Source organism: Grus americana, chromosome Z, assembly GCF_028858705.1.
Source record: "Grus americana isolate bGruAme1 chromosome Z, bGruAme1.mat, whole genome shotgun sequence".
Lineage (NCBI taxonomy): Eukaryota > Metazoa > Chordata > Aves > Gruiformes > Gruidae > Grus > Grus americana.
In genome coordinates, this window is record NC_072891.1 from 6,313,916 (window position 1) to 6,335,183 (window position 21,268).

The 21,268-nt window shown below is 39.8% G+C and overlaps 1 protein-coding gene across 1 annotated transcript in view; it reads left to right on the forward strand.

Annotated features, from left to right (window-relative positions):
- Window positions 1-15,391, forward strand: part of RIT2 (Ras like without CAAX 2) — a 190,629-nt gene extending 175,238 nt beyond the window's left edge. The window contains exon 5 of the mRNA XM_054810535.1: window positions 13,933-15,391. Coding sequence (XP_054666510.1) covers window positions 13,933-14,160 — 228 coding nt within the window. The 3' untranslated portion in view covers window positions 14,161-15,391. The remainder of the gene's footprint in view (window positions 1-13,932) is intronic.
- Window positions 15,392-21,268: the final 5,877 nt, after the last annotated feature.

Genomic DNA, 21,268 nt, shown 5'->3' on the forward strand with positions numbered 1-21,268 from the left:
AAACCCAACACAGGCATATACATAGAGAGGACATTGCCAGACTGGAGAAATGGTCTGACAGTAACTGCATGAAGTTCAGCAAAAGGAAATGTTAAGCCTGCACTTGGAATGGACAACATCATGCAGCAGTACCACTTGGGCACTACTGGAAAAAAAACAGCTTTGCGGAAGAGGACACAGAAGTCCCAGTGGATGAATTGACCATGAAATAACAATGTGCCCTTACAGGGAAGGTGGACAAGTGCAACCTGAGTTGTATCAGTAATAAGTGTAGCCAGCAGGTCCAAGGATCACTTTCTTGAACCTTTATTCAGCACCTGTGGGAATGTATCTGGAGTATTGTGTCTGGTCTGGCCTTCACAGTACCAGAAATAACTTACTAGAGTGAGTTCAGCAGAAATCCCCAAGATGATCTTGGCCACAGAGAACAAAAAGTGACAGGAAAGTTGAGGAATCTGAGCTTGTGGATTTGTTCAGTCTGATGAATTGGAGAGAATTATCTTGCTGTTTTCAGTCACCTAATAATTTATAGAATGAAGACAAAACCAGATTTTTCGATGAGGTACACAGTGAAAGGATGAGAAGAAATGAAAAAAAAATTGCAGCACAAGAAAATCCGATTAATTATGAGGCTTTTTTTCCAACGTGAGAGTGATTAAACAGTGGAACAAGTGCCCACAAAGGCTGTGAGATTTTCTGCCTTGGAGGTGTTTAAAACGTGACTGAACATGATGTGAATAATCTGCTCTGAGTGGACCCATTATGAGCAGGAGTTGGACTAGATGACCTACAGAAATCTCTTCTGTCCTAAACCATGCTATGATTTTCTGATTTCTATACATCTTTTAGCAGAATATACTTAATTCCAGCTTGAAAAATTTGTGTCAGCCATAGCAATTGCCTCTTCTCTCTGCAAAGGGATCTACATTTCTTTTTCCACATCTTTTTCTCAAAGATATCATACCTATCTTCTTATTAATATTCCTTCCATTGAGTACAACAAAACTTTACCACAGGCAGTTGTCGCTTTCTGAACCATTTAATAACACTCATTTTATTTCTGAGGGTAAAAAAATAATGGGGTGATAACATGTCCTGAATTGCTAGTGACAGTAACTGTTAAGGCTCCAAGCACTTACTGTTTTTCACCAGCTGTTGCTTTTAGTACCAGCAATTTTATTCCCCCAAACCTAAGCTTATTTATGTATTTAAGAAAAAAAACCCAGCCATTAGGAAATTGTGAGCAAGCTTCCTGAGAGAAATCAAATGAGTTATTGTCTGTCTTTGTCATCGTTATACCTGTGTAGCTGGGTGAAGATGTTACGTTTCCACTGTGTAGTCCGAACCGTGCTGTTACTCATCCAGGCATGCATGGCAATCTGCATCAGTTCCAGATTTACCCACCAACCACCTTGATTATCAGTGATAAAAGACTGTTAATATTTCATCGGCCCAATTAGGTTACTCCTGAGAAACTGTATCTTTCTTCCCCCCGCCCCAGCCTTTAATACTCTTTATGTTTTAAGATATTTATTTCCCACATAATATTATTTATGTATTTATCGTAATTTATCTGTTTCCTGTCCCTCATTTTCAGTCCTTTCTGTCTGGAAGGATGCAGAAGCAGCACTTCACCTGGAAGCTTGTACTCCAGGTTATGACCTACCATTATTCCTCTAAGAATTTCTGGAAAACCTTCAAAAGAGGCAGGAGGACAGCCTGGCTGGTGGCATCCACACTACACATGCTATCTTTTCACCTTTCAGTGCCTTTTTCAGAGTCTGGGCAGACTGTGGGTTTGAACTAGCTAGCTGATAGAAACACAGAAAATAAATAAATGTCAGAAAACAGCTCTAATCTGCAGAGGAGCTGATGCTCAATGCCTCCCATTACCGAAGGGACTTTTTACAGCATTTTTTGTCAGTATCCACATCCAGGTTTTGCTGTAAGGCCAATGTTTTCTGCCAGGTATATTGGAGAGGCTTGATCTGATCCCAGCAGCATTTGTTGTGTGTGTGTGTTTATACGTGTAGATGCATGTTCACACATACCACCAGGTAAATTGATCTACAGCTTGATCAGTGGAAGACTGAAAAGTCAATTACACTGTATAAGAATGTGAGTTTATCACCTGTAATCATGATTTGGGCTCCCAGGGTGTATTGATACAGCATCTTTTACACATCAAAAGAATATCTGCGTAATTGGATGGATACAACACGGATAGAAGAGGTTAAATAGATGCTTCTAGCAAGCAGTTTCTGCCATTTTGTTTGTTAAGAGTCTGTTTTCTCATTCTGCCCCTGAGCTAGCACAATAAAGATAATATCTGTCTTCCTCCCCTCTGCCATCCTTCCACCTTCACTATTCTGCTTCTGTCTTCTTGCCTCTTCACTGTTCCTTTTCCTTTGTGGCAATAAACATGAACTAGCATCCCAGCCAAACCATCTGGCTTCAGTCAAAAAAAGAAAATAACCCTACTGATTAACCTTCAAGCACCATCATCCCTTAAGTTTCTTTTAGTAAAGTATCCAAGACGTCTTGGGATGTATGCAAGAAAGTTTGGACCTATATTGAACAAAGTTAAGATATTGCCAGCTGTTAGCTGTTACGTTGCTTACTTTAAGGTGCTCAGTCTTCTGATTAAAAATCAAAGCCCACAGGCAGTAAATACAGAAGAGATATCCAAAGAAACTGCTCACCAAATGGGAGCTTGCCAACAGGACAAGCTAACTACAGATGTATGAACAAGTTACCACGGAAACTGTTTGAGTGTATTTTCTTAGCCTACAGCAAAAGTGAGGTAATTTGAGCGAGGTTAGCAGGCAGTAAGAGAGCTTATTATGTCTAATTAGCTAAATGCATTCTTACGGCTCTTCCTACCCACTGGCCACTTAAGATTTTTATTTTTTTCTTCCTCAGCACATTAATTTCTCATTGTTATTCCCTTCATATGCAGTTCTTCAGACTCGATATTTTATTACACATTGTCCATGCTGGTGGATCTTACCACATGATAGAGCTAAGTGGGTGCTCTTTATGCAGGTGTCATTCCTGTTTTAAGGTTCCTATGTCATAGGCTTCTCTCTTTCAACGTTTCTGTGACCAAGAAAAGATCTTTTGGTCACCCATGAGCTCTCCTTTCAGCACGTTAGAAAGGACCTGAAAAGGAAGACTCCAGTGAAGCTCCCATTAATTTTTTCAGTCAATTCATATTCTGCAAAAGTGTAATATTTTGCCTGAACTAATATTGACATGAAGACAATCAATGTCATTAGTTTAATAAAGGTACTGCGCAAGTATTTCACCTAATGAGATTGTTTGACAAACCTTCCCAATAAACTTCAAAATTACTAAACTCTCAAAATTAATTACATGTTCCAGGAAAAACAAAACAAAACAAAACAACAACAACAAAACCAGACAAACAAACAAACAAAAAACCAGCTCACCATCTCTATTGCCTGATATAACATCCCTCTCTCGTTGCAAGTAATATTTTGTTTCAAAAGCAACCCAAATGATAGGTAGAAAGGTGAAACATTGTTCTATAATTTCTGCATAAGGCACCTTGATATCTCATACATTTGCAACAGTTGCTTACTTCAGCGAACAACTTCTGAAAAAAAAATATTAAATTATTCCATTGCAGTCCAAATCTCTATAAATCCATTATAAATTCTTCCTCTGCCTTCCTTGTGCCAAATACCCACTTCAGCAGCCTGGACAGTATCCCTGAATCCCAGCAGATGACAATTGCATAGAGATGGAGGGAGAAGGGAGAGATTTGTTGCAATTTTCTTTTCACGGCCAGGAACTTCACATGGTGTTCTCTGTCTGCCTGTGAGCTGTGTCTGTGAGCATGTTTAGATGTGAAAACCATACACCAGAATACATGTGTGTTGCACTCTGTATAGTGTAAAGTAATATGTGGTGCCATGACATACAAGATTAATTACTGCATTTGTAACAGATATTTTTGTGACCTTTGTGTTGGAAACTCATATTCAGCTTAAGCATAAAGGGAACTTTCAGAATTTAATTCCAGTAAACTGGTCGCATATCTAAAAATGACACATTTAACTGAACACAAGCTTTAGATACTTTGCCTCAAAAGATGATTTCAGTTGTGTGAATCACCAATATTTTTGTTTGGTTGTGTTTGGGTTTTTTACTTCATTTACAGTTCCTCTTTGTGAATATATGTACAAACACACACAAATAAACATACAGTGGTTTCTGCCTCTTCCTTGTTTTCTATTTAGCTCTCTAGATTTCTTTCTGATCTCCTTCAAATTTCGTGTATCACATTTCCCAATCTTCATAGGATCATAGGATCACAGGATATCCTGAGTTGGAAGGGACCCATAAGGATCATCGAGTCCAACTCCTAGCCCACACAGGGGCCGAATCAGAGCATATGACCGAGAGCGTTATCCAGACGCTTCTTGAACTCAGTCAAGCTCAGTGCTGTGACCACTTCCCTGGGGAGCCTGTTCCAGCGCCCGACCACCCTTTCAGTGAAGAACCGTTTCCTGATATCCAACCCAAACCTCCCCCATTGCAGCTTCATGCCGTTCCCTTGGGTTCTATCACTGGTCACCAGAGGGAGGAGATCAGCGCCTGCCCCTTCGCTCCCCCTCGTGAGGAAGCTGTAGGCCGCGATGAGGTCTCCCCTCAGTCTCCTCTTCTCTAGGCTGAACAAACCGAGGGATTTCAGCCTTTCCTCATACGTCTTCCCCTCTAGACCCTTCACCATCTTTGCTGCTCTTCAGCAGGCAACTGTGGAAAATAGCCACTGAAAGCAGTGTCCTGCTCTGCCCTAATCACTGACACCTGCTTTGTTTTCCTCTCCTGTCAGTGGACTGTTTTCAGGACAAAATATTGCTGTTAGAGGCTGTGTTACTCCCATCTTCAAAGTAATATAATGATAGAGAGATTTGCATAAGTTACCAGGTGTTAAGTGGATTTACTCAGTACCCAGTCTGCTTAGTGCCTGAGTCCTAATGAAGAACTGAATTCAAGTGACTAGTGGAATTTTAATGTCTAACAGATAAATGAAAATAGCCTACTCCCATCTATAGATAGATAAAAAATATGGGGGTTGGCTGTACTGGACCGACAGTTAACTTGTGCTCACAAAGCAATAGGAATCACTTTAAGTGTTAAAATAAAAGTTCAGCACTACTAACTTCCTAGTTGCTAAAAAAAAAAAGTCTAAAAGGTACATTTGCAGCTTCTTTTACATGTAAGTTTTTTAATAACCATCTGTTGTTAGCAGATGATAATTGATTTTTTTTGTGGTTGCTGACAAAAAAATGAAAAGGTTTTCCTTTCTTGTGAACATAAAACTGCAATTCCTAGATTTTTTCCCTACAGGAAACTGGTCTTCTCTTATGAACTTTCCAAGCTGAGCTGATGTAGAAATGTCTGCTTTTTGCAACCATCTCATGACCATCTATGTCTTCAGCTGAGTGTTGCAATCAAAGTACCTTTAAAGATGATGGACAATTTAGAAAATTGTCAGATCTCTGAAAAATGCCTTGAGCAATTGACCTGTACTTGTTCATCCTGAAGACTGATGCTAAGGATTTAACACTTCCACATTCTCTTCAAATTAGACCCAGAGCTATTGCTGACTGATGCAAGATCATGTGGCTTTGAGTATCCAATTCAGTCAGAACCTGAGGCCATCTCTCTAGAAACATTTCCTGGTATAAAGATTCTTTAACCCAGTCATCAGTCTTGCTTTTGACAAGATAAGGCCAAAAGAGTACAGTCTGTACTAGAAAAGAACAACTTCAGATTCTAACCTGCAGACAGCACCTTGATTCTGCAGTGATTTTTACATGAAATAAGACCTTGATTTAATTATTTAGCATTACATTTGTGAAATAATAAACTAACATTATCACAAGTTGGAAACAAGAGACCTAGGAGCCACATGTGTTATGCTTGCTTATAACTAGCCAACTGCAGGGAGAATGTTTCTCTTTACTCAAAACATTTGCCCAAAGCAGGAATGAAATTAACTGGAGGTGTGGCTCCTGTGTTACAAGGATATTGGGTGGAAAAAAAAAATCCAAAAGGGAGAGAAAGACTAGACTGAAATCAGTGCTGGGTGGCAATCTGCATCACAAAAGATGCTAAAAACCTCAAGAAATTATGCAAGTATGAATTAACATGGGTTCTAGAAATTTTTCATATGAAAAAGATTGAGAGAGGTGCATTTAATGAAATGGCTAGTAATAGCTTGGCCTTTTCATATAAGAATGTAGCAACGACCATAGCAGGTCAGAGAAAATGTCAGTCTAATCTAACAGTGGTCGATAGTGAAAAACATAAGGACAAGTGTTTGGTGGTCCTTGATCAGGTTACTTTCCCAGCCCTCAACAATTTGCAGTTCCATTGGAACAGATGAGAATATGATTCTTCCTGGCTCAGGACAGAGAGTTTAAGCTGTGGGCTTTGTCCCTCCTTAGTGATTAACCAGGTGAGAAGTGCATAATTTGGGACAGATGAGTCTCTCTGGTTTTGTCTAGAAATTTAATTTTTTGCAAGACTATTACACAGTCTTCCTTTAAAAAATGAGCAAATTAGTTTTACAATCCCACACCGTCGATCTTCCATCCCCTAAAAATAAGCCACAGAGCTCATCACAGAAGACTCAGACAGTCCTATTATTTTCTGCTGCATTTTCCTTCCAGTCCAAATGCAAAGGCTAGGTCACGGGGCGAAGGGAAAGAATACCAAAGCCTCTGTAATGCAAGTGCCTTCAGACGTTGGAACAGCTGCGGATGTGAGATGCGTAGTATTGTGCCGTGTGCTGTTTCCATACCATCCGGTCTGTCAGGGCATAAGTTCACACAGCAAGACCACATCTTCTCCTTGGCCCAGTCTGCTAATCCTGTCTACCCCCATGACCATTCATGCTAGACCCCATTCTGGTCACCAATAATTCTTAAGTGTGAAACCAGTAAAAAGTATCACAGAGTGGCAAGGCAGGAAGGAAAACATGGAAAACTCTTATAAGACCGGCTTTCACATAACTCAGGGAGGGAGAAAGAGGAATAGAACTAATTGCAATACCCTCACAATAATGATTAATTGTATGGCAGCTTTTATCTCTTCTAGCTTTGTAATCTAGAAAGCCAGCAAAGCTGAGCCTGCAGAATTGCCTGCCATGAAGTCAGAGTGAGGTTTGTTCAACTAATTACTTCTGAAGACTTCCAAATGGATTTAAGAGTAATGGTGTTGACATGAAATTCTCTGCTCAAGTTTCTGCAGCATGTTACTCATTTACTGCCTTGGCTGCTGAGAAAAGGTGTCTGCTTCCCCAGGGACTGAGTTAAAAAATAAGGTGCACGTGTTTGGTTGAATGAAAAATACTGGTTTGTGTCAGCAGAAACTAGTTGTGAATTCTAGTGAAATCTTGGCCAAATCAAATTGGTAGCTGCAGTGTATACACTTGTGAATATGATCATACATGAAGGTTAAAATGTTTATGTTTGCAGAAGGAAAAGTTTCAACTTTATATTTTTAAGCAATAATTCACTTTAAATCTAATTTAAAATTCTGAAACAGAGCAGAATGTTTGTGTTGAGGGAGATGGAAACTGGAGATTTTAACACCAAGGATTTTTGTTTTACTTCTGCGTTTACTGTGCATTTGTTTACACCTAAAACATAGTCATATTGAATGTCTGGCCACAAAGAAGAAACACTGGTTACTCACAAAGCCTAGTCTTCAACATTTCTTTCAGCATGAATTGATTTCCACTTGATCTTGTTTTTTCCTGTCCTTTCAGGGATGTCATTGCTCAGTAGCCAGAATATGATAGGCAATTTATAAATGTAAATATCTGAAGAAAGAGAAGAAAGGTAAAAGGTCTTGAAGCTGTTGGTTGTGTTGTTTGGTGGGTTTTTTTGCTCTTGTTGTTTTTTTCTTTTTAAAGAAAATATTCCATGACAAATATTATGTGAACAAATAACAATAGTGCTGCTTGTCTTAAAAAGACAGAAAGATTGATTTTTCTGTTTCATCTGGTTCTGCTGAGGTTTTCAACCTCAGCCACTGCTGGAATATCCAAGTATTTGAGCTTTGACCTGAACAATAGCATTTCACACTTGGAAAGATCCTTATACCAGCCTGTAAAAAGTCTCTGCCACCATGCCTGTTGATACAACACTTGTCCAAGGAAAAAATTAATAACTGTCAAAAATGACATAGGTATAATAGATCTGCTTTGGGTTAGTGTTTTGGGTTGCATGGTTCTCAAAACAGGAATCAAATGCTTACAGTGAAAGCCTTTGGCTCTAGGAAAGACAGGTGGTAATGTAGGAACGCTCAGCTCACCCTTCACTGGACCCAATTCCACCTACCAAAATACAGAGCTTGTCCCTGTCCAGATAACCGGGTAGGTCCCTGAAGCTTGTAAGTGCTGGGTGGCCAGGGAACATCTAATTTCTTCCTGGTACTTTAGACATAGAGTGATGAACTGAGACTGGTGAAAATTGGTCAGGCCTGGCTGTTGTTCATCATTAATGAGAAATCTTGCAGGTGCTGCGTGGGTGTGTGTTTGGCGTAAACTCAGTGGTTGGTGCTGGGATTAATAAAATTATCATTCATGTCAGATAGGCAATACACATCTTTTTGCTTTTTGTTGTCCGGAATGGCATTCACTTTCTAGACCCATGAGATTATTTTTCTCTTTTTCCCTTGGCAAATTTGCTTATTGGAGGCCTACGAAACTGCCAATATCTTTGATCTCTCCACTTTTTTCCTGTGGCATATTATAGGTTTGCGCCTGTACCAAAAGGTTATCATGTTTGTTCTGATACGTCAAGGGAATAGACTGTGATGGGAAGGGATGTGAATGTTTGTGTGGATTCTTCTGGATTGCCTGTCTGTCTCTAAACTGATATCCAGGTGTTAATACAGAACCAGGCATCTGGTTGCTTGTTTTCTGCAATGGGACCTGTTGGGAAACAGAAGAAAATTCCCCGGAGATGAAGGAAAGGGACATGGATCTTTCCTAGACCTTATTCGGAGTACTCATGGCTTTTCCTACTCCTCTTGTTATTGCTGTCATACAAACAAGACTGCTCATGCTGCTGCCTTCCTCCCTATGTTCTTAAATAGTTATCTTTTGTTTACAGCTCACATAAATTACTGCCTGTCAAAAATACAGACCTTCATCAAAACCCACTGGAATTGCTCCTATTAGCTCAGTGGGATTTAGATGAGCACTGTGTTGAGCAACGTGTCCACTTCTGTCTCTGATTAGCAATCAAGACCTCATGTCTCCAGCAAAAAAAATTCACAGAACAAAACTTTTTGATCTATAATTATCACTCCCATTGCAAATTTAATGAGGACTGCCAGGGTGGAAGTTTGTAGCAAAAATTTAGGGGAATCCTTGCAACCCATAGTACTCCACCTGCAACCTCCAGACCTCTCCAAGGCAACCTTGAGGTTCCAGTCACAGGGAAAACTGCAAAAGCCACCTCAAGTAGATCATGCTGTTGCAGGGATGAGATGCACAAGTGGAAATGCATTGCTTTCCTGCATGAAGGCCACCACTGGCTCACTCAGGTTGATGCTGCTGACTGCTAATATGATCTCTATCAATGAAATCTATGTTAGGATGCTTCTGTTGCTGCCATGACCAAAGGAGAGGCAAAGCTGAATACAAAATAGTGTCATCCTGATGGAGATTTGCCAGCTAATGACAGTCCAAAGGCAAAGGCAGATTATCGATCTGTTTAGTTTCTGTGCACTTTCCTTTTCAGATCCAGATATTTTTATGTTCTGCCTATGGGGGCCAGTGATTGCCAGTGCCTCCCCACCCACCATCCAGCCCAGGTGGCTTTGTGCTCTCCTTTTGGTTGTGCAGGAGCTGACCTTAGCGGGGAACTGCCTGTCTTAAAGATGGCAGCTCATCCATCACGGCTTTCACAGTCTGTCAGCGTTGCGTTTAATCTCACTTGTAATTTTCCAAGGGAGGTTTGCAAAAGCCACAAACAGAATCTTAATGCTATAAAATGCGGATTGTAGCCAGTGAATACTTCCTGTCTGTATGAAGCTGTGCTGCATTCCAGCTGCCCTGAACTATCCAGAGATGAAAAACTCCAAAATTCAACCTACAGTCCCATTTGCTATCCACAGTCGTCATGCTGTTGTAATTGTTATGTTTTCCCTCTCGTGTCCCAAATGGACACCCAGAACCACACATTTTCCGAAGAAGAGGTGAAAAGACTGTGTTCCTGGGGCTCACACATCATGTTCATGAGGCTTCATTGCTCATTTTATGAACTTGTCCTTCTGGGGTATCGTGCTCTTTGGTTACACTGCGAATATCAATGCCCTGCTTCTGTAAGTCCTGATCCACCCCCACCCAGACAATCACAGTTTTTGAAGTTTGGATCAGACTCAGGAAGCTCCTGCCAGCTCTTAAATTTTCATTTTTCATTATCTTCACTACACCAGTCTTCCACTTTCATTCCCTTCTTAAGGTTTACCAGCAAAGAAACGAGCTAAATTGGAATCAATATAACCAGAATTATACTCTGGGAAACAAGGCTGGATTCAATCACGGAGGGTTACTCTAAAGATGAGATATAAAGCCATGCTTCCCAGATATATATTCAATAGAACGACCTCGGTCCCTGACCTGTCTGTCCGTGTTACGCTGACAGATCATATCTTCCGCTGATACAGACCTGTGGAAGCTGCAATTTGTCAACAAGTCCCTGAGCTGTGCAGATCTGGGATGGATTTCTATGATATAGTTTCTCTTCTGGCAATAAGATGGGAACAAGGTAAATCCCTGGAATTATGTAGGCGTCAGTGACCTCATCAAGGGCTTTATCCCTTGTTTCGCATTCTGTAGGTGTCTAGCCTCTTGACCAAATTATGAACTGAAAGAAAAATGTGTATTTTTCCTCTAGACATTTCTCTATACTTACAGTTTCTTCAGTAAACAGATTAATTAAATTACTATAGCTATATTTTCATTGGTGCTGGAAGCAGTTGTGGCAATTATGACAGAATTAAATTTCAGAGAAGCCTCTTGTCAGCCTTGAAGCTGAAAAACTTCAACTAAACATCCTGAAATTGTTGGTGCCAGGTGTCCTCCTCATGCTGAATTAGTTCATAAAATGTCACCAAAGCAGTTAATCAGTTCCTGAGGGCAACATTTAAGAAAAATACCATGCTTTGAAATAAACTATTGCCATTAATAACTTTAACTCTGTAATTTGACAAGAAACTGGAGTCCAAAACAAAACTTTCGCTGCTTTTTATAGAAACCTAGCCAAATTTGGCCAAGTTACAAGCCTCCAGCCACATAGAGGCTGAGAAGTTTTTCTGTACAATTTATTTCTCCTGAGTATTCTCCAGTTCTTACAGCTCTTAGCAGTCTTGTTTCATTACAGAGCATAACATGTCTTCCCTGCAGTTGTTCTTCCTCGCAGGTGGGAGAAAACATAGTTTTAATCCTAGAAAAGACAAAAAAAAAAAAAAAAAAAAAAGGAATGAAGGAGGAATTAGATGGGAAAAGATTAGAAAATCAGAGAAAAGTGAAGGGCACTTTTTATATTTGAGTATTGCTGTTCTTGCACCCTAATTATATTTACGAGCTTACCATTCTTTAACATAAGGATGTTTCAATTTATGTGTATTTTTTTCCTTTTAGGTAATGAACGTATAAAATCTTCACTGAAATTGCAGCTCTGAGTAATCATTTGCTCAGAACTGCAGTGTCTTTAACAAAATAAAATAAAAAAATCCTCCTACAGCTCAAACAAGGCATAACAAGGAAAAAAAATTGTTATAAAATCCAAAATAGACCAAAACATTCTTCTATCCAGACAATCAATTTCTCAATGGTGCCCAATAGACATATTGAATCATGCATTTTGCTTACACAGCTGCTCAGAGAAAAACAAGGACCATATTGCTACTCATCTCCTTTTCCTAAAGGTTGGCAATTATAGCAGCTGGAAAGTGGTAACAATCTTTCATTGTGTCAGTGAGTATTATTCAGGTTGGCATACCAGCTCCGTGCTTACCCTTACAATATACTTAATTAAATTAAGATTATACCTGTAAGATAGAGGAATGATCCTACTAATGTTACAAAGTATGTGACTGAATGTAAAGATGATGGGGAGGAATTCTGTAGTCTGTGTTACGCAGGTACATGGTCGGTGCAGATTTACCTCCAGGCTGGAATAAACTGATTTTCTGTTTCATCCAAAATTCTGTTTCACACTGTGTCTAGCTTTACAGATAGGTACAAAAAATGCATGGTGATGTCATAACTTCATCATAAAGGACATTTTCCTAATAGGAGGTATGAAAGAGTTTGTTTCTGTCTTGAAATATCAGGGTTTATTTCCCTAATAAATATAAATTACTCTTTGGGTGCATGAAGGTAGAAATAAGAAAAAAAAAAAAAAAAGAAAAACCCCAACAAACCAAAACAAAAAACCCCACAAGACTAGTCTTGTGGTAGACAGTAGCAATTGAGACTTTTCATAGCCTATTGTGTAGCCTTTCACAAGGCTGTCTCAAAGTAGATTTTGCCTTTTTATCCAGGTGGCTGCAAAGTTACTTGAATAAATCATGATATCTAAATACAAATTAAAACAAAGGCTGGAATTTCTGACCTAGATTAGCGATATACACCATAAATTTCATAGAATCATAGAATGGTTTGGGTTTGAAGGATTGAAAGGACCTTAAAGGTTGAAGGGATCCTAAAGATCATCCAGTTCCAACCCCCCCTGCCATGGGCAGGGACACCCTCCACTAGACCACATTGCCCAAAGCCCCATCCAACCTGGCCTTCAACACTTCCAGGGAGGGAAGTGAATTTCACTTATACAGTTCATTCATTCAGTTTTATGTTCAAATACTGAAAAGAAATTATAGTCTACTGGCTGGAAAGCTAGCTTAACATTTAGGAGCTCATCGGGTTTGCTCCTTGTTTTGCTGCAGACTTGTTACATGTTACTGGATGAGCTCCCAAAGTGCAATAAAGTACCTTAAGTGCTAGGCAGTGGTACTCCTTATGATAAGCATTTAAACTGTATTTAAACCACACGTTAATCAGCATATTAAGAACCTTTCCATTTAGCAGGCTGGCAAGTCAAATGCCAAGAGGTAGCCAATATGGAAATTATAGGAATAAGATCCCTGTTTCAAAATTCAGGCAAATTAAAAGAGGTCCCTAGGTTTCTTCTAGATTCATAGTGATACCTCCCCCTACATTTCCTCAAAACACAAGGAGACATTTCCTCCACGTTTTCTGAGAACAGTAAATACACGAAGCTACTTAGGGAAGATGAGCTGAAAAACAAATAGATTTTGGTTCTTCATACAGCTCAGGCATGAGCTAAGCGATGGGATTACAGGTCTGCCAAGACCAAAACACTTAAAGGCGTGCTCAGAAATTAATGTGACTGAAAAATCTTAAGGTATGAAAGCTGGTGTGCTTAAAGAGTCAAGTTGCCTCCAGGATTAGGTTAATGCTGAACAGGGATTTTCTAGGACCTTAATTCTCTGTATGTCTTTTTGGCCATCTGTTCCAGTCTGTGGAATAAAGGTATCAGCACTATCAAACTGTACAGGATTACTGCACTAAACAGAGGCAATACATGGAAAAATTGATGCATCAGAATTAGGGAAATAATATACCTGAGGACATGAATATTGTCAGTATACTCTGATCAAACATCTCATGAATTCAGTCTTATCCTTTCACTCTTGAATCTTCTCTGTTGGGTACTGCTAGAATATTTTCCTGTAAAATTAAAGTTTGGTGATGTGCAGTATCCAAAAAGTCAGCCTACATATACTGTAATGTTTTCATGCTGATTCATGCTCTGTGCATTATGCAATATTTATGGACTTTTCTTTTCCTTGTAGGTCTCGACTGAAGAAGGAATGAGCTTAGCCAGAGAATACTCCTGCTCCTTTTTTGAGACTTCAGCTGCCCTCCGCTTCTATATTGATGATGTCTTTCATGGACTAGTGAGAGAAATCAGAAGGAAAGAGTCCTCACTGCCCATGGTAGAGAAGAAGATGAAGAGGAAGGATAGTCTGTGGCGGAAACTGAAAGGATCACTGAAGAAAAAAAAAGAAAGTACAACCTGATAGTAGTTCCCCACAAGCCACCCATCAGGAGCTGACCACAGTAACCTGTAATAGTTCAAAAAGGCAGCATTGACACAGCATCTTCCAGACCAGGTTCTGGAGTTCTTTCCCTTCAGCCCTCATGCAGAAGTAGCTCCTTGAAGGCCCAATTCATGGTTGCCCTGTAATATAGATAAAGTCACTTAGCATACTCTCTCATCCCTTCTCTGCAAATATGAGTGGAGAAAATACTGTGTTTTTTTCCCTGTGGTCCCTGGCTGGTCTTCAAATGCTAGGAGTTAAGCCAGCAACCGAGGCAGAACCAGCTTCCACCACCTCTAGGACAAGGGATGCACTTATTGCCTCCTCTCTGCATGCATGGATCATTTTACCATCCCAGAAATGAATAACATTGATTTCAATGGACATCTTGACTGTTTAAGGACTTTAGTATTTGACCTTCAGCTTTGCATTCACATGTAGGTTTAGAGTTAGGCTGTGCTCAGCCAATGCATGTGTGTCTATGTGCAAATGTGAGAACCAGGCCCAAAGGGAATGCTGGGGGCTCCCGATTTTAACCCTGTAGAGCCTCATGCTCATTGTGTCCTGTCCATTTAGCACATATGCACCAGCTGTCTGGAGGCTGCAGGGCTACAGCTCTGTCTCCTCTACTCATTATTCAACAGTACTGGCTAGTAGAAGTGTGGTATCTTACAGACATGTAGTGCGTTAGAATCATAGAATAGTTTGTGTTGGAAGGGACCTTTCAAGGTCATCTAGTCCAAACTCCCTGCAATGAGCAGGGACATCTTCAACCAGATCGGGTTGCCCAAAGCCCCATCCAATCTGACCATGAATGTTTCTACCACCTCTCTGGGCAACCTGTTCCAGTGTTTCACCATTGGCCACAATGCTGCATCCCATCAAGGACAGCGCAAAGGCACTGTCTGTCTGATGTTTCACAGAACTGCCCCTAGAACAGCACAGCTCTGTCCCAGCATGTAATAGCATCTGCAATGTAACATTCAGTCCTCGACCTACTAGAGAATTGCATCAGGTCAGTCACCATCTTTCACAGTCCTTGACCATCCAGGTGAATCATTTGATTGATCAGTTGGAGAGGTCTTTTAGATATTCCTCTTTAAAGCTGGCATGAAGTAGAGTATAGTCTCATTGACTCCCCCCCACCCCCCTCTCCCCCACCCCCCCGACTTCTTTTACTATTGGTTTATTTATAAATTTTACAGTTAAAACATGCATACATTCTGTCAAAAAATAAAGATTGTGATTTCCATGAAACCATAATAGTAGTCAGTGTCATTTGTGTCTGTCCTGGAGTGACAATTAATATAATTAGAAAAATATATAAGTTTGTTAGTAAAGGGTCAATTTTTCACTTTTTGTCTTTGATTATTTTGCAGGGTTTAAACTAATTATATTTTGGATGATCTGGAGGGCAGTTGATTTGTTTTTATCTCTTAAATTTGAAAAAAAGTTATGGTTCCATGAAGAATTCCATTAAAATCTGATGTTTTGTTCTCCACTTTCCCTTCCTTTCAGTGATATTTTCTCACTTGTCAAAAATTGTCCATCGAAAGTACTACTTTACTGTATGTATTTAGACAATATGTGGCTATATTTCTATTTTGGAAAGATTATTTCACAGGAATACAAACACATACATGCATTTAAGGTGAATTTTCTGTTACCTGCCTTCAACAGCTGAAGTCTGCATTTATACTATTGCAATTACTATTATTATTTTCCCTGTATCACCACAGAGATTTTAGGTCAAGCATCTTAGAGACAAAGAGATGTGCTTGTCCGAAGAGTTTGTGAGCTAAGTATTGGTGGAGAAACATCAGGAGGCTGCACTGAACAGATGGCAGCTATGAGACAACAAATAACAAGGGGAAACATCTGTGACTGTTCCAATGCTGCACACTGCATAGAGGGGTATGAAGCAGTCATTCCATGTGTAAGAGACCATAGAAATTAGTATCCTGAGAAACCTTGAGGGATGCTCATTGATCTTTTTCAAGCAGATGCCTAAGCTTTGAGTCAATTGGAAACCATTTGGTAATGGTTATTATGTCATTTCACCCACCCTTCTGAGGGACATATATCAATACTGGCTTGACTCTGTAGTTTTAGGGGTACCTTGCTTCAGGTCATTTTACAATGCAGAGAAGGTTGAAGAAGAGGACATAGATACAGTCTAAGATTAAGCATTAATTGGATTCATGGATTAAACAAGCCCATTCTCTGACATTAAGGTCATATGGCATGGGGCAACATTTTTCCATACTATTAAACACCCTTAGCCTTCACAGTAAGGTTACCACAGACAAACTGATGTTGGAAGTGGTCCCTGGACTATGCTAGGTTCTGCACCATGCTCAGCAACTGTTTACGGAACTGCTAGCCTGCCACGGTCTGAAGCCAAGCTAGGGATCATTTTAACAGTTTAACGGTATAGATGTGCTCAGGTGCCTCCCTGGGTAAGTTCAAGTTACTAGCACAGACACAGCTTACACAGTCATATTTTTAGGTGTACCAAGCCCATGAAATCTCCAAGTTCTGACTGTCTCCACAACCAGCCCATACATGCAACATTTTGAAAGATATTTGCTACTAGGTTAGTCTCTTCAAGAAGAATGAGGCATCATGTCCTCTGAGGATCATCTGCTACATCTTCCATGACCAATTTCAGGCATCTGAATATGTATTTATCTCATGCCACTTTAATTGTATAAAACAAGCATGACATCAAGTCATTAAGAGCCCCTCTTTGGTTAATAAGGAGAGAGAGGTTCCTCTGGTTGGTGGCTGGCCTCATCTAGCTTGGATGTTTAGCACAGGATGACTCACCCCCTGAAATGGCTGCCTCTTTCCAGTGATTATATGTCACTCCATAAAGAACAGTTTGGTCTCCAAACCTAACTTTTTGATGACAAAATTCAGGTATGATAAACCCCATCTTAAATGATTTATCCACCCAAAATCTATGGTAGACAATGGTGCTGCAAATGCTTGCCTTGAATCTTGTCTCTGAAATACCTGACCACCCTTGATTTTTAAAATGGGAAAGTCATTCTGATTTACCATCACCCAATTACTCAGTAATCTATATTACTTAACCTCAGTTAATTGAGCAGAGCTGATGGAGGTTATAGTCAGTGAGGATAACATAAGTCATAACTGAACAAGAGGCTGGGTGCAGCTGCTTTACCTAGTTAATCATTATGATTCCATCACAGAAGACTGTATTCAGCTGTCAAACCTAGCTGACGGAATTAAAAAAACAGCAGCTCTGTGTTTAAAGACTTTTCCATCTCTGACTAGTCTCTCATCTAATCATGTCTGGAAGATTTGAAGAAGGAAACTGATAATTTTATTTTGCTGTGTTGCCTACAGTGCCATGAAGGTGGCAGCTATAACTTACTCCACTGCCAGCCTGCGTTACAATTGGACCATAATTCAGCTTCCTCCAGGATTATAATTAAAGCCGGCTAGTAAATAAAATAAAATAATAACACTTTGCAAATATATCCATGGTGTCTCTTGTAAATACATAATATATGGCAGTTAATTACCCTTTTTCCCAGTTATGGCAGATCACATGTTGTATCTAGTTCAGAAGTAATCTGGGGAAGGTTGTAAGTCAAGGTGGAATATGGCAACACGTAAGATTGCCTTTTTCATGGGTTTTGCATACGGGCCTTAGGACTTAAACACAGAAACCATCTGTGTTCCCTCAGATTGTCAGTTCATGTACTACATTAATGATCTGATATCTTTACAAATGACTGAAAATCATTTCTTTACACAGAAAAAAAAAATATATTTTGAGACTGAGTTGTAAGAATCATAGCTACAATGAAAAGAAGGAATTATCCTAATATATATATATATATGCACAATATATACACACACACATATATATGTAACATATATAAACAGCAATAATAACCCCATTTTTAAAAAGGGAAAAAAGGAAGACCTGGGGAACTACAGGCTGGTCAATCTCACCTCTGTGGCCAGCAAGATCATAGAGCAGATCCTCCTGGAAACTGTTCTCATGCACATGGAAAATAAAGACATGATTGGTGACGGCCAACATGGCTTCACTAAGGGCAAATTGTGCCTGACAAATTTGGTGGTCTTCTACGACAGGGTTACAGCCTTGCTATATAAGGGAAGAGCAACTGATGTCATCTACCTGGACCTATACAAAGCATTTGACACACCATTCCGCATGACATCCTTGTCTTTAAATTGGAGAGGCATGGATTTGATGGATGGACCACTAGTGGATAAGGAATTGGCTGGTTGCACTCAAGAGTTCCAGTCAATGGCTCTATTGGCGACAGTGGACAGTGTGATTGAGTGTACCTTCAGCAAGTTTGCTGACAACACCAAGCTCTGTAGTGCAGACCTTGACAGACTTGAGAGGTGGGCCCATGCAAACCTCATGCAGTTCAACAAGGCCAAGTGCAAGGTACTGCACATGGGCTGGGGAAATACCAAGCACTACTACAGGCTGGGCAGAAAATGGATTGAGAGCAGCCCTGAGGAGAAGGACTTGGGGGTATTGATTGATGAGAAGATCAACATGAGCCGGCAGTGTGCGCTTGCAGCCCAGAAAGCCAACCGTGTCCTGGGCTGCATCAAAAGAGGTGTGACCAGCAGGTCGAGGGAGGGGATCCTGCCCCTCTGCTCTGCTCTGGTGAGACCCCACCTGGAGTACTGCGTCCAGCTCTGGGGGCTCCAGTACAGGAGAGACATGGAGCTGTTGGAGTGAGTTCAGCAAAAGATGAGCCAAGCAGAGTTTAGTGTGTCACAGTGATGATTTACACTCTCCCACTGTGTCAACATCTCGCAAGTTAAATCGTACTCTCTGTGGGCCAGATTGTGGTAATTGTGATAAGCAAAAAAGCTTCCAGTGGGCCTTCTAGTAGAGACAGTAAACAAAGGTACATGCTGCAGCCATCTCAGAAGGTAATAATGAGATAATGATGTCAGCTGTTAAAAATTAAACTGAAGACCATCAATTCATTTTGTACAAATCACACACAGTTTATAGTTAGCTATAGGAATGCACCAGTGTTTGCCTGAATTTGTACTAGGAATTGAAAGATGGATGTCTAACATATATAATTATGCTGATATAATTCAATTAAGTATATTTACAGTAGTTAGCCATATTTAGACATTCCCCTCAGAGACTCTTATTTATACAAGTGTGCATCATGCACACTGCTCATTGTTTATGACTCTAAAAAGTCCCTGAAAATTAGCAGAGGAAAGGCAAAATTACATAATGTTACTTTAGTACAGTATTAAAATCTCTGTTCTCATAAAATTGAATGGCAGTTAAATGGAATATTTTTTTAGACCAGTTCTCATCAGCCTTTTTTTTAGCACTGTTTCTAGTTTGAGCTGTCCCTTCAAGTATGTGGAGCTCCTTAGGACGTCTGCCCAGCAAAATGATTTGTGATGGGGATGGCATTGTCTCACAGATGCTGTGAAAGTCACCCCAAGTGGCATTGCCCTGCACCTCTAGCCTGATTTATCACTCCCTGATGCTCCTGGTTCTAAGCCTCCTCAATTTGAGCTCTCCAATTTTGTTACATCGTGCTGAATTATGAGGTTGTTTTGTGATGAGGACAAATGTCCACTCAAGAGCACCAAACTCATTTCATGATATGAACTTTTCCCCCAAGAGGTAATAAAGACAGGAACATCCAAAGCCATTGCATCACCTACTGTATATCTTCTGTCAATAGATAATTAATGTGACAATGAGATTTTCCCATTCTCGCACTTTGTCATGCATCATTTTTTTACAGTGCTTTTAGACTTACAACTGTTTAAACAACTACATGACCAAGCTCAAAAGCCATTATTTTTCATGGCTGGAGTTAAAACAGAATTCCAGTCAAAGAACAATGCTAAGATGGTAAAGTAAAACAAGTCTTTTATATTAATATTACATTACTTTTATTTATATGAAAGAAAACAATATCATGCTACCCTTATAGTTTAAGAATAATTAATAGAAAAGGAAGGCAGTCTATTTCACATCTATGCAATTCAGTGGACAAAGTTTTTATATTTTTCTGCTCTTGTTGCATTCTGCAAACAAGACAGTTTGAAATTCCTGGTCCTGGAAAGACTAAATTAGGATAGAGGTTGCAGATTTAAGATTTATTTCATAAATCATGGTTGTGACTTCATTCAGCCCCTTCCAACATTGTGACCTGACAAAGAATCCTAGGCAGTTCTTTCCATTAGTTTCTTTGCAACCCCAGAAACATCAAAGCTAACCTCTCCATCTTGAGGTCTATCCAGACAAACTCACTCTTTCTCACTTTTATTTCACTTGTTCCATTGCATAACTCTCAGCAATGTAAAAGACTGCCTTTTTCATAAACTTCCCATTAATTTAATGTTCATACTGAGGAGAATGAGTAATGTTTTTAATGATAAAGCTTTGTGAAGTCACTCAGTTTTCTGAATAAGAATCTGACAGTTCCTGCAAACTGACTTTGCCTCCACTGCTAGACACTGCTGACTAATCACAGATGCCTCTTTATCTAGGACATTGAATGAATAAGCTTGAACACTTAAGGTATTCAGTCAGTGTAAGTGGGCAGGTCTTTTGAAGGCAATGGAAAATCTTAGTTGATTCACATCCGTCTCCAGAAAAGAATTACACGTTATCACATGATGATAAATATACTTCAGTCACACAGAAGAAGATGAGGTTTCTGTCTCTGGAAACTTACAAAAGCCATAACCCAAAGCAAATGACAATTTAAGGAAGACAGAATAAACAGACTTAGTGATGGGAAGGATAGGCAGAGGCAGTAGAGGAAAATCCAGTATGAGTAAATGTATGAAAATCAAGTGCACTTGGAATGCCTTACATCATTCTCCACCCTGGATGTGTTTTAATGCCTTCTAGAAAGGGAATAAGAGCAGCTATAATGACAAAAACATACGAGCAGATATAATGACAAAAAGATACAAGACAAGCTCCAGAGATTTGATTCAAGTGCACACACCATAGGAGTTTGATGGAGGATATTAAGATAACATGGGTGATACTAAGAGCAAAAGAAAT